General features: G+C 42.4%; 1 protein-coding gene across 1 annotated transcript in view; it reads right to left on the bottom strand.

Moving 5' to 3' along the window:
* cntn1a (contactin 1a) overlaps positions 1–15,580 on the bottom strand; it is a gene marked incomplete at both ends in the record, with an annotated part of 79,056 nt that overhangs the window by 31,179 nt on the left and 32,297 nt on the right. The window contains 7 exons of the mRNA XM_080737064.1: positions 583–755; positions 4,824–4,951; positions 7,598–7,745; positions 8,442–8,559; positions 10,375–10,499; positions 12,516–12,697; positions 13,569–13,668. Coding sequence (XP_080593190.1) covers positions 583–755; positions 4,824–4,951; positions 7,598–7,745; positions 8,442–8,559; positions 10,375–10,499; positions 12,516–12,697; positions 13,569–13,668 — 974 coding nt within the window. The remainder of the gene's footprint in view (positions 1–582; positions 756–4,823; positions 4,952–7,597; positions 7,746–8,441; positions 8,560–10,374; positions 10,500–12,515; positions 12,698–13,568; positions 13,669–15,580) is intronic.

Here is a 15,580-nt window from a genome sequence, read left to right on the forward strand (position 1 = left end):
AGTACTGTTTCCACCACTGCAGGTATTCCAATGAAAACATCATGGAACTGGGATCAGTGTGACCTCAAATGTTTCCTTAATTATACCATATGACCTGGAAGGTCTCCATGACCACGTTTAGAACCCGAGTCCTGATATGTTGTGGTCGGGGTCAAAAAAAGAAAAAAAAAGAAAGAAACTAAATCAGGCAAAGCACTCAAAAAGCTTCTGGAACACAACAGCTTATTCGTTGTCTGAAACCTCCAGTTGAACCGTAGAGCTGTGTACAGTACATGTGTACACAATTCTTATATAATGCCAATTCACAATTATTTGAGATAATTGTAATATTTCTTTTGCATAAGAATGTTCATATATTTTCAAAAAATATCCAAAATTGTGGAAATAGCAGATCTACAAGCTCAAAATGTGTCATAGTATAGATACTATAGGTACTTTTACTCCACTACAATTATTTGAAAACCTTACTTTGTATATTTTTATTATTATTACAAAACATACATTTAACCACTTATATACATTTCAGCCATTTTGAGTACTTTTTCCACCACTGATCATTTCATGATCGTGACAGGTTCTCACCGCGCTGCGCTCGTAGTGCTGGCTCTCCTTGTCCAGGTCGATGACCCTGCCGTCCATCGACCAGACGAAGGTGATGTCCAGGGAGGGGTCGTGAGACGCCGCACACTGCATGCGCGTGTCCTCGCCCACAGTCACGTCCGCGCTGGACGGAGCCAGCGTGATCTTGGTTGCGTCTGTGTGGGGGGGGGAGGAAAGGGAGCGGTCATCAAAATCAGTGGAAAGTTTCATCTCAAGCACCCCCAAATTGACAAATATGAGCCCACCGCAGACTAGAGATGAGACGATAAGCGATATTATCGTTTATCGTGATGAAAAACACTCACAATAATTGTATCCTGAAGATTTAATTTATCGTGATATCGTCCTCTGTCATGCACTGGGATAAATTCAACTTTTATTTGCAGAGCTGCATATCCGCTACCACTTAAACCCTCTATAATTGGTAAAAGGTACTTATAATATACGTACTTGAAAGTCTTTTTTTTCACTCTCTATCAAATGTCTTTGCCAAAAAGTAGCAGATCTACAAGCTCACAATGCGTTGCGACGCGTTGTGAGCATGTAGATCTGCTATTTTTTGGCAAATGTTGCTCCCCAGGATAATGGATTTTGATTATTGCGATAATATCGTAAATCGCGATAATCGTGCCATCCCTACCCTAGACCCCCCCGTTTTGAAAAGATATCCCAGGCACCCCCATTTCGCAGCAATAGCGGTGATGCCATTCTAATACCCTCAGTTTGACATGCATTAGACCACGGACCACCAGTTGATAACATCTACACTGTAAAATGGATTAATTAATTTAACTCTTGAGAGTGTAGAAATGGAACCAAATGGACAATCTCAGAGTTACAGACCTGTAAGGGTCCATGTGGTTCCTAACTAGCTCTCGTTTAGCTGGGGACCCCCTGGAACCCCCTCAAGGAGGTCCTTGAGGGGTTCTTCGAGAAACATTGATCAAAATGTCCGTAGCAAGGACCTCCTTAGGCAAAACTTGACCATTATACAGTAATGTTCTTATTATACAGTAATGTTAAGACCCAATTATTGAAATCCCAAACACGGAATAGGCTTTGACCATGATGCATTGCTGCCTGGATACACTATACAGACAGTATATTGTTGCTGTCAGGCAGAAACCTTGTATCACCATTTTTTAACTTTTGTTCTTTCGTAAATTAATGTCCTATTTTACTACAGCATCACACAAAAGTATCAAAAGTATCAGATCTGCAAGCTTGAAACGAGGTTCTTTGAACTTCTGCTATTTTTGCCATTTCTGATTTTGAATCCTGAAAAGCAGCTGTTTTGGACATAATGTGTTTTCCAACCGACAGAGACGACAGAGTGGCATACTTGCAAGTCTCCAGGTTTTCTTCAGAATAGGAAACAGATTTAATGAATACAGAAATGCCATCACCACCTATGTGTTTCTGGTTGTATAATTGACCGCTGACCGCTCATTTTGTATGTTTGTGGAAAAAAAAGGGAAAAAAAGGATCGGAAGGATGAAAGAGACTCGGCTTTGAGGATTAGGTGGGCTTTGATGCTGAGGAACAACAACAGATGGCGATGCGATATTCATGCAGGTGATTTGAAATTCGACACAGAATGTGTTGGCCTGCGTTTGGACGAGAAACACGCAGCTTATATAACTCGCGAGGCACGCCTGGAAATAACGTTTTCATCCACGGCACCCCTGAATGACATAGTTCATTTAGAACCTTACATTTATGTCAGATTATGGTACGTACATAATGTAAATCTTTCCCCCTGAGTATACAGTATTCCACGAGGAAAACTTGAAAGAATATGCCCTAACCCTAACCCGTTTCCATTATAGAACAAATATGAATGAAAATAACTTAAATAAATAAGTGTAATAAAAAATGTAAGAACATTACCAGGGGTAGGGCCCGACAAGCCTTGTTGCTTCTCTCTACCCCCTTTTCAGGGACTTGGGCAAGTACTGTGAAATGTTTGTACAGAAATCTTTTGTATGCATATTTATACTGTTACTTCTATTTTTCTATTTTTTCAATGTATGCTTGTACAATGCACCAAAGAACTGAAAATAAACTGAACTGAACTGAACTGAACTTCCTCTTTAGATGTTTTACCCCAGCATCCCTATTCTGGGGGGGGTGGGTCCATTCACTAAAAAAGCAGATCTACAAACTCACAACTCGTCAACGTGATGCGTTGTGAGTTTGTAGATTCACTTTTGGAGCTTGTAGATATGCTATTTTTGTCAAAGACATTTGGTGAAAATGGAAAGAGAGCTCATCAAGTAGTACCACTTTGAGAAACCCTGATCTAAAGTAGTCACAAGCCATCTTTAAACTACTAGAACCCGGAAGTCCGGGTTGAAAATAGTACGTAAGTGTGGAGAGAACCTAGTATAGATACTTGTGAGACTCCACTATGAGTATAGCGGTGTATAGGGTTCAATTAATTAGTTGATCAATCTCTATCGTTGCTTATAAGAAAAGGGTGGAGCAGCTCAATGCTCTCATGTGGACAGAAGGGGGCATTAAAGAGCTTTAAAGCTCAAAAGATAGAAAGACAAAGATAATGTAGTCAGTGGTACTTCATACCAGCAGGGTATCTGCTATTACTGTACATTGCATGATCCTATCGCAGATATTTTCAGAATGCAACCATGTGTAAAATCAGACATTATGACACCATCAAGGCCCGCCAATATATATTTATGTTGTCAACGAAATCAACTGTACATTTAGACCAAACAGACCAATTAATCGATCCTTTCACTATGATGAGGTGACAGCACTACTGTAAAATATCTTATCAACAGACTTCGAGATCGTTAGCTCTCAAGCAGTGTTGCAGTGGTGATTTTATCTTTGGTGGCGCGCTATTTTAATGGCGTAGGCCGCTTAACACCTAATAATACAGGATTTAGCAGATCACCTAATGGACCTTTGATATGCATCCAGGCTCATTACTACAGATCTAATTCAAAACTTCACACGTCCTTCCATTGGCAAGACAGTAGATTTTCTGTGGATTGGCAGAACATTGAGCTTGTAGATCAGCTATTTTTGCTAACTTCTCTGACTTCAAAGATTAAGTCTATGTATGAAGGTGGATTCTGCTTTGCAATGGGAATGGAGTGGTTTCTTGACATTTGCGAGTTTTTGCAAAAATACGCTCCAGTCTCCATAAAAATTGAAGAGTGGATAAATTGCATTTGCAGCAAATGTTCAGGAAAATAGCAGTAAACACTGAAGAGTTGAAACGGCACATATGTATGTTAATTCACTCCGGTCACACTCGGCAGTCGACATCTTTAGGTGTGAAATTAAGGGTTGCTTTTTGATCGATGCAAGCGCGTGCTCCTGAAAAAAATATCTTTGGCTGTACGCTGTGGTACCGCGTGCAATGAGCAAAGCTAGCCTGGCATGGCCAGACTAATATCACTGTGTAGATATTAGTCTGGATTTCTCTGTGTGGAACCTGCATTTCCAAGGAAAAATAAAAGCCTCTGGTGATAAGCCCGCCCCATATTTGCATACTGGACCCTGATTGGTGCCCCACATCTCCGGGAGCAGTGAAATCCAATCAAAACCGAGCCGTCTCAGACCAAACCTGCAGAGGGCTTTTTTTTTTTTGTACTGGCAGATTTGTCTCGGTTAAGAAAAAGAAACCTGTCTCTTCACGTTTGATCAAAGGTTGTCACCCGTGCCCTTGGTCACTTGACTAATAGCCCCACCAGTGTCCATGTGAGGCCTGCAGAGGGTCCATAGCTCAGACACCCAGAGGACAGCTGGAGGTCTTGGAGGCCGCGGATGAAGACGGATGGTGACAGCAACAGCTGTCCCGCTAATGTCCACAACAGCTGGACTATCAGTAACCATAGCAACAGCATTTGTCGGGCCAAGAGCAACACCATAGGGCATGGGCTATTTGCACGTGTAGCCTGTGCTTGAATGGCCATTTCAATGTGACGCATAGTGAGCTTGTAGATCTATTTTCAAAAGATTTTTATACATTTTGTGAACTTGGGGGAAATGGGGCATTCTGCACAATGAGTACTTTCTACTTTTGGTACATTTTGGTACCAATACTTTTGTCCTTTTACTCAAGTACATTTTGAATACTGGACTTCTACTTGTAACAGTATTTCTACAGTACATCGCAGTATTGATACTTTTACGTAAGTAAAAAAGAAAACATGTGAATACGACAGCTTCCTCCACCACCGGTACTCTACCTGTGACAGATAGAGAGCCTGTGCTGTTAGCCTTGCCCCGGTCGTTCTCGGCGAAGCATGTGTACCTCCCCTCGTCAGCCCGCGTCACGTTGACAATCTCCAGGCTGCCGTCCTCCCAGATGAAGACTCTGGGCAGTGGAGAGAGAGAGAGAGAGAGAGAGAGAGAGAGAGAGAGAGAGAGAGAGAGAGAGAGAGAGAGGAGAGGAGAGGAAGAGAGTGCTGAGGTTTCACCACCACATGCTGACATGCAGAGATACAGCGTGAAGGATGAAAGGTAGAAGTACCCAAGGTCAGGAGGCCAACATGTTTTATGGATGTGGTGCGAGATGACGAAAGCTTGTGAAAGTGTGCTCTGAGCGCTCGGCTTTCTCTCCTACGTGGGAATGTAGAATACAGTACTTGAGCCTTATTCTCAAAAGAAATTATTATATGTAGGCCACACTTCAGAGCCCGGACAAAGCCAGATGTTGGCGCTTAGCTCCTTCCAGGAGCACAGCAATGTGGAAAAAGCCAAGCCCATTGGTTTCTACAGACCGTTTTGAAAGTGTTACCGACACTTTTTTCAGTGATTTCAAATCCGCCATCTTTGAACTTCCGGTACCGAAAAGGAACCAGAATTGACTGCTAATCGGCTGCAAATGCAGTGTGAGGGCGGGTCTTCAAAAGGCACATGAGGGCTTGTTTCCATTGTGGTCCTGTGTACTGTATTCAATTCATCAAGAGCAATATAAAGACATACAATATACAAGAAATACTAGGAGCAGTAAAAGTATATTCACATAGAAACAGTGTGGGGTCATTTATTTTGGCAATCTAGATGACTTGTCTAGGTCCAGTTGCAAATTGTTCTTTTATGGCGGTTTGGAAGGAGGGTAGGGAGTCACACTTTTTGATGGCTGGTGGCAGAGAGGAGTATATCGTCACTGTCGGGCAGAAACCTTGTATCTCCAAGTTTTTCATAAAGTAAAGCCCTGCTTCATCATACAAGACTGTCGCACAAAATTAGTGAAAATAGCAGATCTAAAAGTACACGTTGTGTGCCTGTAGATCGGATATTTCCACTATTTTAAATCATTTATAAAATTATACATACAAAACGAACGGTTTTGGACATACAGTACGAGGTTTCCAACCCGACAACAATGAAAGTCTTCAATTCAAATTAGAGTTAACTTGCCAGCGAGGAGCACCAGGCTGGCTGGGGTGGGGGAGCTTACCAACTCACTCTGTCTGCCCTAATGCTGAGGAGCTTTAGGTGGGGTTTAACGTCAAGGCTGTGACAGAGCACAGCATGTCACAGCACTCACACTGCTAAACAAAACCACTTTGCAGATTTTCAGGGCGCTGAGAGCGGCTGATCGTGTGCAAGACAGAAAGATGTTTTTCTTTTTCTTTTTTTGCTAACGGGGATTTCCCAGACGAATACTCTTATGTGTTACATCCTTGTGAAGTTGTGACCCAGTTGTGTCACATGCCTAAAAAGAAAATTAGAAGCAGAGGAGACGTGTAACTATGATAAACTGTGTCCTCGAGCCCTAAAAAAGGTAGGCCAACAGATAAGGGACAACCTCTGGTATGTACAGTATGTACTGTACTGTACTGTACATACCAGTCCATATCTAGACAACAATAACAAAAAAAACATTGCATGGATACACCTGGGACAAAGTATCCTCAGTGATGTAGCCCAAGCTCATCGGGGTTTTGGGTCTCGCAACATCATACCCATCACTTGGGTGACCCATCCGGGTTTGATCAAGTCCCGACTTACGTCCCAGTAGCTACCCACGATCAGTCCCATTAGGGAAAGACAGGACCATTCACTCCACTGCTCCAGAACTACTCTGCCGAGACTGGGAGAGGAAATATGGCGCATGGAAGGACTAGGCTCTGTGGATTGACTCCTGTCCGGGCCCCTCCTACGTCTCACCAGTTCCCCTCCTGCTCTCACCAGGTCCAAGACCTGTGCATTGCACCAGACTCCAGCCCCAGACATTTCACTCAGGAGTGGTGGATTCTTGAGCCGCAATGGTACTGCAGGCTCCACCTAGGCAACGGTGGTGCTGCAGGCTCCGCTTGCGGCTTAAATGGCCCTCCTAAAAGCCTAACCCTGGGTTTGTTGGGCTTCTTCCTGTCGGAAGACACAGGCTGGGGCGCTAACCCAACCTGCTCCCGGGTGCCGTCTACAGTCCGGCTGTCAACTGTCTCTCCGGTGGTCAGCCTATATACAGTTTATATAGGCTGTATTTGACTATCCTGATACAATACTGGCCTATACATTTGTAAATAACTAGCACTTAAAACTAAATGTATTTGTAATGCTCTTTAAGCATTTCTACTGTTATGAAATTAAACACAATGACTTTTATTTGTTTATAGGGATAATGGGTGATATCACAAAACTACTCAACTGGATGATTATGTCACAGTCACAGTTCATTAAATGTTGGTAAAGAGCAGATTTATCGCGCAGATATCCTCCACTGACATGAAAACGCCCCCTTCCCATTGAAATGCATTGGCGGAACGCAGATTCCACTCTCATAGGTATTTTGGTGTGTGTGCACCCTTACAAGTAAAAGTCCGGAATTCAAAATGTACTAAAAGTATCTTCAGGCATGTAGAAGGTCTGTGAAATAAATGTGTTCTTTTTTGCAAGTGTATATGGTGTGCAGGTCATTGGATTAATGTATGTTTTCAAATAGTAGTGGAGTAGTGGAGTAAAAGTACAGAACTTAAGTAAAAGTACTTTGTTACTTTACAGCACTACTAACCTGGTTGAGTTGAAGATGAGCTCAGTGCCTTTGCTCCAGGTGATGGTGGGCTTGGGGGCCGCCTTGGGTCGACACTCCATAATGACCCGGCTGTTCTTGGCCCCGAGGACCCTCCTCACTGGGTTGTGTTCAAACGTAGGAGAACATTCTGGGGTGGGACACAGCTCATGTTATTCATCACAATCCTTGCTAGTGTCATTTACATAAACAGATGTTTCTACTGTGTGATCCAGCATGTAATTGCAATATTGTGTTCTACGGATGTGCCATTTCAAAACTTCGCACGTCCTGCCATTGACAAGGCAGTGAATTGGCAGAACATTGAGCTTGTAAATCAGCTATTTTTGCTATTTTTAAGACCTTTTCTGACTTTGTTTAAAGTGTGTGGGCCTGAACGTGTGCTGCTTTCTTCTGCTACTTGTTGCGTTTTTATTAGATGCCCATGAAAGTTAAAATATTCTCAATTTTTTCAGTGCAAGACGTTTTGATGGCAGTAGATATAGAAGGAATGGAGATGGAAATGCAGACGAAAGGTTGATACTTTGTCAAGACTCAACGTTGGCTTGAATCCATTTTTCCCTTGTGATTCATAATCTGAAAGTACAGTACTTGAGAAAATGTACTTTGTTGCTCTACACCAGTGGTTCTCAAAAGTGGATTCCAGGGACTCTGTGGGTTCCTTCAGGGGGGTCTAAATTGACCCATACAAGTCTGTAACTCTGTGTCAGAGTTAACTCCTTGAAATTTGAAAGTTTGAGAAACACTGCATCACACCACTGGTTTTCTGTGATCACCCCCATATTCCCCTGACTCAGCCAGTCAGTGGCCGCGCTGTTTTACTCACCAATGACACGCAGCTCTGCGGTGGCATAGATGACTCCGTGGTGATTCTCTGCCGTGCACTGGTATATCCCCGAGTCTTGAAACGTCAAGCCTCTGAGCTGCAATCTTTTTTTGTCGTACTGCAGGGGAAACAAAACAAAACGGGACGACAACGCATATGTAACATGGCATCAAAGTCCTGCTACTTCGCTCTTTACTTTTTTTCTGCCTAAAACGTATTATTTTTTACCCCCTCTTTTTTACCCAATAGAAATAGAAACCGTTGGAAAAAATGCATTTGCAGTACATCTTCAGGAAAAGAGCACTAAATACTGAAGAGTTGAAACAGTACATCTGTAAGTCCTGAGTTGCAAAATCCCAGCCTTCGATCGCCATCGTGGTCATGTGTTTTAGATAACGTTGCTGTCGGGCAGAAACCTTGTATCTCTCAGTTTCAAATTTGTATGTTTTCTTCGTAAATTAAAGCCTTTCTTCTTCGTACATGAGTGTCACACAAAAGTAGTGAAAATAGCAGATCTACAAGCGCACAGGTGTTTGCGCCGCGAGCCGTTGTGCACTCGTAGATCTGCTATTTTCACTATTTTAAATCGTTTTTAAAACAGTAATGAAAAAGGAACGGTTTTGGACATACAAGGTTTCCACCCGTTTGCAGAATTCAATTGTCATGTGTTCCGATGTAGTGTTTTTTGCACCCGCAGCGACAGAATATGACAGCTGTGTGAGAATGACAGTGACTTGATTTGACCAGGGAGCGCAACCTCATTAATGCATAATTTAGCTCTCTTAGCAGGAGAGAGTGACATGAAACAGGCCTCCCCAGTCCCTGCACACCCAGTGGTGGAAAAAGTACTCCAATGTTTAACTTAAGTAAAAGTATCAATAATGCAATGTAGAAATACTCTGTTACAAGTAAAAGTCCGGAATTCTAAATTTACTGGAGTAAAAGTATAAACGTATTGGCATCAATATTTACTTAAAGTACCAAAAGTAAAAGTACTCATTATGCAGAATGTCCTGTTCAAAGTTTTCAAATGTATAAAAATATTTTGAAAATAGCAGATCTACAAGCTCACAATGCGTCGCATCGCAGCACTTTGTGAGCTTGTAGATTGGCTATTTTAAATGGCCGAAATGTATATAGGGCTGAAGTGGTTAATGTATGTTCTGTAATTATAATCAAAATCTACAAAGTAACTAGTAACTATCCACAACTTTCCAACATCCCATCGTGCATTGCGCAGAATGTGCAGGCTAGCTTCCGGCGCCGCAGCCGAGACTAGAGTGATCTACAAGCTCACAACGGTTGCATCTGCGACGTGACGTGAGCTTGTATGTCTGCTGTTAACCGGAAGTGTCCCGTAAATAATGCTACAGTAAATTCTCACGGAAACAGGTGGATAAATCTCCACAAAATTGTAGTGGAGTAAAAGTACAATGTTTTCCTTTGAAATGTAGCAGAGTAGAAGTAAAAGTACTGACAATTAGAAGTACTCCAGTAAAGTAAAAACACCTCAAAATTGTACTTAAGTACAGGTACTTGAGTACATGTACTTAGTTGCTTTACACCACTGTGCACACCGCTGCCAGCGACAGGCTGCTCCCCTGGGACTCTTTTCTTTTTGTTCTTTTTCAGGGCCCTGGCAGGGGCTTGTTGTTACTATGGCGAGCTTTACACAACCCTACGTTGGCAACCCTCTCAGAAAACAAGATGTACTTTCCTGTCCTGGCAGTGCCAGTGGTCTGTCGGGAGGGTTGTGCCACCCTGACTACTCTCTGGCTGGTGCCCACCGAGTCGGGCGTGCAGGTTCTTAAGTGGCGCTCTATGTTTTAGTTTTTTTTCTTAGTATTTTGATTTCTTTTTCTTTTTTTCTACAACAACTGCAGCCGAAACGTCTCTGTCATCATGGGACAATATAAACGTCTATGAATATTACCGGTGTGCCGTCCTTCAGCCAGCTGATGCGCGGCTTTGGTTTGCCGCTGGCGACGCAGGACAACGTGTAGTCGCTGTTGATGTCTCTCTCTGTGCTGTTGATGTGTTCCACCCACTCTGGAAAGGCTGCAGAGGAGAAAGAGACGATCGCCGTTAAACTGGGGTTGGTTTTTGTAGAAAGGGGAAGAACGGCAAGGTATGGCATTCATAAAATATTCGAATATTCGAATATCAAAGTCACTATTCGACGTTGTTCACCGAAGTTGAATATTCGCTTATTTTTCTTTTTTTATTGTTTACTCTTTAACAAATATATAGTTTATAAAGCTTGGCTAGATAGGAAGTCATAAGAATGAGTTGTCAATGCCCCTGGTGGATGAATTTGTTAATGCTCTATACCAGGGCTTCTCAAACCTTTTTAGGCCGTGACCCCCAAAATAAACATATTTGAGCTGGGGACCCCCAACCCTGACAAGCACTTGGAATTGTAGGTATTTAATGTGACTCGGTTTTGCAGATAAATATTGTGAAAATAGCAGATCTACATGCTCACAACGCCTCGCGTTGCGAGGCGTTGTGAGCATGTAGATCTGCTATTTTCACAATGTTCTCCTCTTGCTTACTTAATATTTGACAGTTTGGCCAGTCCTGTCGAATATTCGACTATTCGAATACTTTGAGGTCGAATAATTCGAATACTAAAAATCTCTATTCGTGAATGCCCTATGGCGAGGCAGGCAGAAACCTCCCATCTCCATATTTTAACTTTGTGTGTGTGTGTGTGTGTGTGTGTGTGTGTGTGTGTGTTGTTGTTTTTGTAGCACCGTAACCAACGTCCATAAGTATATCATGCACAGTATGCATTATGCTGCTATGCTCACACCCAGGTACTACCTATCAATATGTAGCTAATTTGTCATTTGGTTTCTAGTTTGATCTCCCCCTTCTTCTTCCCTTAACTTTTTTTCCTATGGAAATAACAATATGATGCTCAATACTATGCACGGAAATTAATTTCACCCACTTTTTTACTTACTGATTTTTATTCTGAAAAGTAGCAGATCTGCGAACTCGAAACGAGCTTGTAGATCTGCTACTTTTGCTATTTCTGAATTAGAATCCTGAAAAGTAACAGTTTTTGACATATGAGGTTTAGACCCAACAGAGACAATATAATCTGCGGGAATATTGCAGGCATAACAAAAACTACTATAGATCCTACTGTAGATCTGTAGACAACATGCAGAGCAAGATCAGACCTGAGACTGAACATACGGTACTGTCGCTGTGTTTGGCATGGTCGGCTGGTCAAACATCAGGTGACTGGTGAGAAGAAAAACCCATGCAGTGCACAGTCTAGTCCTGCTCCACTGCATAGGGCCATTACAGCTGATATTGATCTCAAAGTGTGAGGGGTTATTGATTGTGTGTGTTAAGAGAAAGCTGCACATGAAGTATTGATGTAAACAGCAGGAAAGCAGTGGTTGAAAGTAACCAAGTGCATTTACTCCAAGTACTGTACTTAAATAATTTGAAGACCAGACTCCTGCTGAGTCTCCTATCCAAGACTTGAAAATACGTAATTTTTGGGGGTGAACTACTCCTTTAAGTACACTTGTAAGGTTGTTTTCTGGGGGGGGGGGGGGGGGGGGGGTGTCTATAAGTATGTACAGAGATTCCAATAGTTTTGTAATTAAAGGCCTTTTACAAGCATTGTAGTAGTAACAGTGTTACTGCAACTTTTACTTGAGTACAAAAATAGATAGTTTACCTTTTCCACCCCTGGTTTTTAAAGGGGTACTGTCACCTAAAGGGGTACTGTCACTTTAAAAAGTAATCTTAAAATAATGAGTAAATATTTTTATGATGTCATTGTGGGAATGCGCAATTATAAGCCAATCAAATGAATTGACTGTACTTAGACTACTTACTGTACTGGTCATCTGTTGTTGGGGGGCGAGGGGCAGATTACACTGTGACATGAGTTTCACACTATTTCAGACCGTTTTCAGAGAGACCACGTGACCTACTGTATCATACTATTATGATTTTGGGGCGTGTCAGCGAGCCTTTAAGATAAAGCTGCACACAAACTGACATCAACACCAGGTAAAAAGGCCATAAACCACCATACCACCATACCTTCCACGGTCACTCGTGCGCGGTGGTAGTCCTTCCCCTTGGAGTTGAAGGCTTCACACTCGTAGGCTCCCCCGTCCTCGAACTGCACGTCGTAAAGGTGCAGGTGGGCCCCCGCCATGCTCACCTTGTGATTGGTGGGAAGCTCGCCGTCCACCTTCCTCCAGCGGATCTGAGGGATAGGGCTGGGAGGGGGTCATAAAATATGAATGCAGCCATCATCACAGAAGACCCATGATTCATGGCATGCTGTGTGAAGTACCGATGCACTCTGACGCTTGATTTAAATGTCTTTGTTCGACGGACTCGCGCAGATGAATGCCATGAATAGCGGATGTGACGTGTTGTGCGCTTGGAGATCTGCTATTCTTTTTGCGTGCACCACTGTTTTGAGCAAAGTGGGAACACGAGCTACAAACAAAAGCACATTTTGCTCCCTTTTATTTTCAACTACTACTACCACTCACTACTACTGTATAGTGAGTTGATGTGCACATGAGTTTAATGTTAGGCGATATGAACTTTAGTTTTCTACTACTTTTCTACTAGCACTAAGGAGACAACTGCTTTTTGTACCGGTTAAAGTATGAGCATCAGTCAGCAACAGACCCTATTTGTCATTCATCGAATGTAAGCAGAAAGCAAAGAGGGAGTTGGAAGTTTACAGTAGAGTTGCATATTATGCATAAGCAGCAAACTTGCACAATGTAGTATCAATTAACCACAAAACCATTTTTTATTATCCGAAAGTAGCACAAGCTTGCAGATCACTTACTTCAGCTATTTGTCGTACAACACAACCACATGAACCCTAGCATCTCTATTCTGGGGCGATAACTCTCTGCTCACATTATTGTGAGCCTCTAGAACTGCTATGAGAAAAAAGGAGTGGAAGTATAGAGAAGTATTAAGTGGTAACGGTTTAGACTGAAGTCTCACAGTTTGCTTTTATCATGCATTATTTAGAGAGTCCACTTTATTCACTGATAGTCAGTGCTCTCTGTGCATGCTTACTTCACCAGGCAGTGATAGTCAGTGCTCTCTGTGCATGCTTACTTCCCCAGCGCGAAGCATTCCAGGGTGACGTTCTGTCCCACGAGAGCCGTGGTGTCAGGGAACTTGACTGTGATGTCAGCGGGGTACTTCCTGACAGAACCTGGAAGTTGAAACACACACAAATGCACACTTATCAGACCTGAGGCAACAAGTAGCTGCAAAAAAAAAGAAAAAAAGTTAATTTGCCAACAAAACCACGGCTCCATGGACTTTTTAACACGTAACCACTTCAAGCATCCATATTCTGGAGGTCAGTTGATTTTGGCGAAGAGATTTGGTGTTGACGGATTAAGTGGTCAAGGAACACAGTTGTAAAACATTTACAGTATATTAGACAGTATATTAATAATGTGTTTTTCTGGAGGCAGAAAATACATGACTCAGGTAAAAGCCATGTCTTCATCTCTCTCTCTCTCTCTCACACACACACACACGCACACGCTCGCACACACACACACACACACACACACACACACACACACACACACACACACACACGCACACGTACACGCACACGCACACACGCCACTGCAGTGGTGGGAAAAGTACTCCAATTTTGTACATAAGTAAAAGTATCAATACTGCAATTTAGAAATACTCTGTAGAAATACTCTGCATGTTACACATGTAAAATCTCCAAGCTCACAATGCGTCTTGTGAGCTTGTATTCTCAAATGGCCGAAATCTATTGCGTTGAAGTGGTCAATGTATGTTTTGTAATAATAATCTAAAACAAAAAAGTAACTAGTAACAAAAGTTTTCAAATACTTTTAGTGGAGTAAAAGATTAAAACATTAGCCTCTGAAATGAGGTTTACACCACTGACACACAGGCATGTTAAAATGGACCACATCACAGCCAGAGGGCGCTATGCTCCAGTCAGTTCATGTAGACAGCACGGCAGTCATAACACATGCATGCATGAGAGACTGACTGACCTCTCTAATGGAATGGAACATTCTAGCTTGTGTCCTGACCACCATTCAGGATGTGTTTGCCACAGGTGATGCTTTAGCCAAACTCAAGAATAACACAAACAATGGAATAATTGATGGGACTCCGGGAAGGGCCCCAAGGAAAACACTGTAACAGCTGCCCGGTTTGGCTCTCCTTTCCCCTCAGACACGGCCAGACAGGGGTGTCGCACCAAATTCTGGGCCCTGGGTACAAGGATTCACTTTGGACCCCCCATGAACACATTATTACGCATTATTTTGTGCTTTTGAAACTATTGAAAAATAGCAGATATAAGTTCACAGCACGTCACCGAGTGCCGCGCTGCGAGCTTGTAGATCTGTTGTTTTCTTTTTCTTTTTTTTTTATCGTGAAAATTTGTGTCTTCGAATATTTAAAATCCTTCTAAGTTTTTTGGAAAAACCTATGTTTTTAATGTCAGTGGTGCTCAAACCTTTTCATGTGAAGGACCCCCAAAATGATATGTATTTGGCCCATCTCAAAATATTTAGTTCCAGGAACCCCCCAGAAGCAAAATTTGAGTTACAAATGTTTGCTTGAAAATACATATAGGTCTATTCAAAGATTTGCACACATTTTAATGACTTTTCAAAAACAGAAGATCTACAAGCTCGCAGCGTGGCACTCGGTGCCGCGCTATGAGCTTGTATATCTGCTATTTTTCAAGAGCTAAAGTATAAAATAATTAAGGCCCCTCCACCTTGGGTCCTAGTAACTCAGTCCCACTTCCCCCCCAATGTGACGCTCCTGCGGCCAGACACACACACAAAACCAGTAAGAATCATAATGGTCAGCACTTCAAGTTTTGTGGTCCTTCAGGCTCTTTGGGCTCTGGAGACCAAATGCTTTCTGATTCTCGTCAGCGAAAGCTGCGGAGTCGTCCAACACACCAAACATGGGAGTGTTGGTTTAAATGGTGGATGTGTCAAAATGAACTGCCACCACGGGTACATCTATCAGTGGCGGAAAGCAACTAAAGTACATTTTACTTAAGTACAACGTTGAGGTACTTTTACTTTACTGGAGTTAAAGTACAA

The sequence above is a fragment of the Nannobrachium achirus genome (assembly GCF_963921795.1).
Source record: "Nannobrachium achirus genome assembly, chromosome: 11".
In the NCBI taxonomy this organism is placed as follows: domain Eukaryota; kingdom Metazoa; phylum Chordata; class Actinopteri; order Myctophiformes; family Myctophidae; genus Nannobrachium; species Nannobrachium achirus.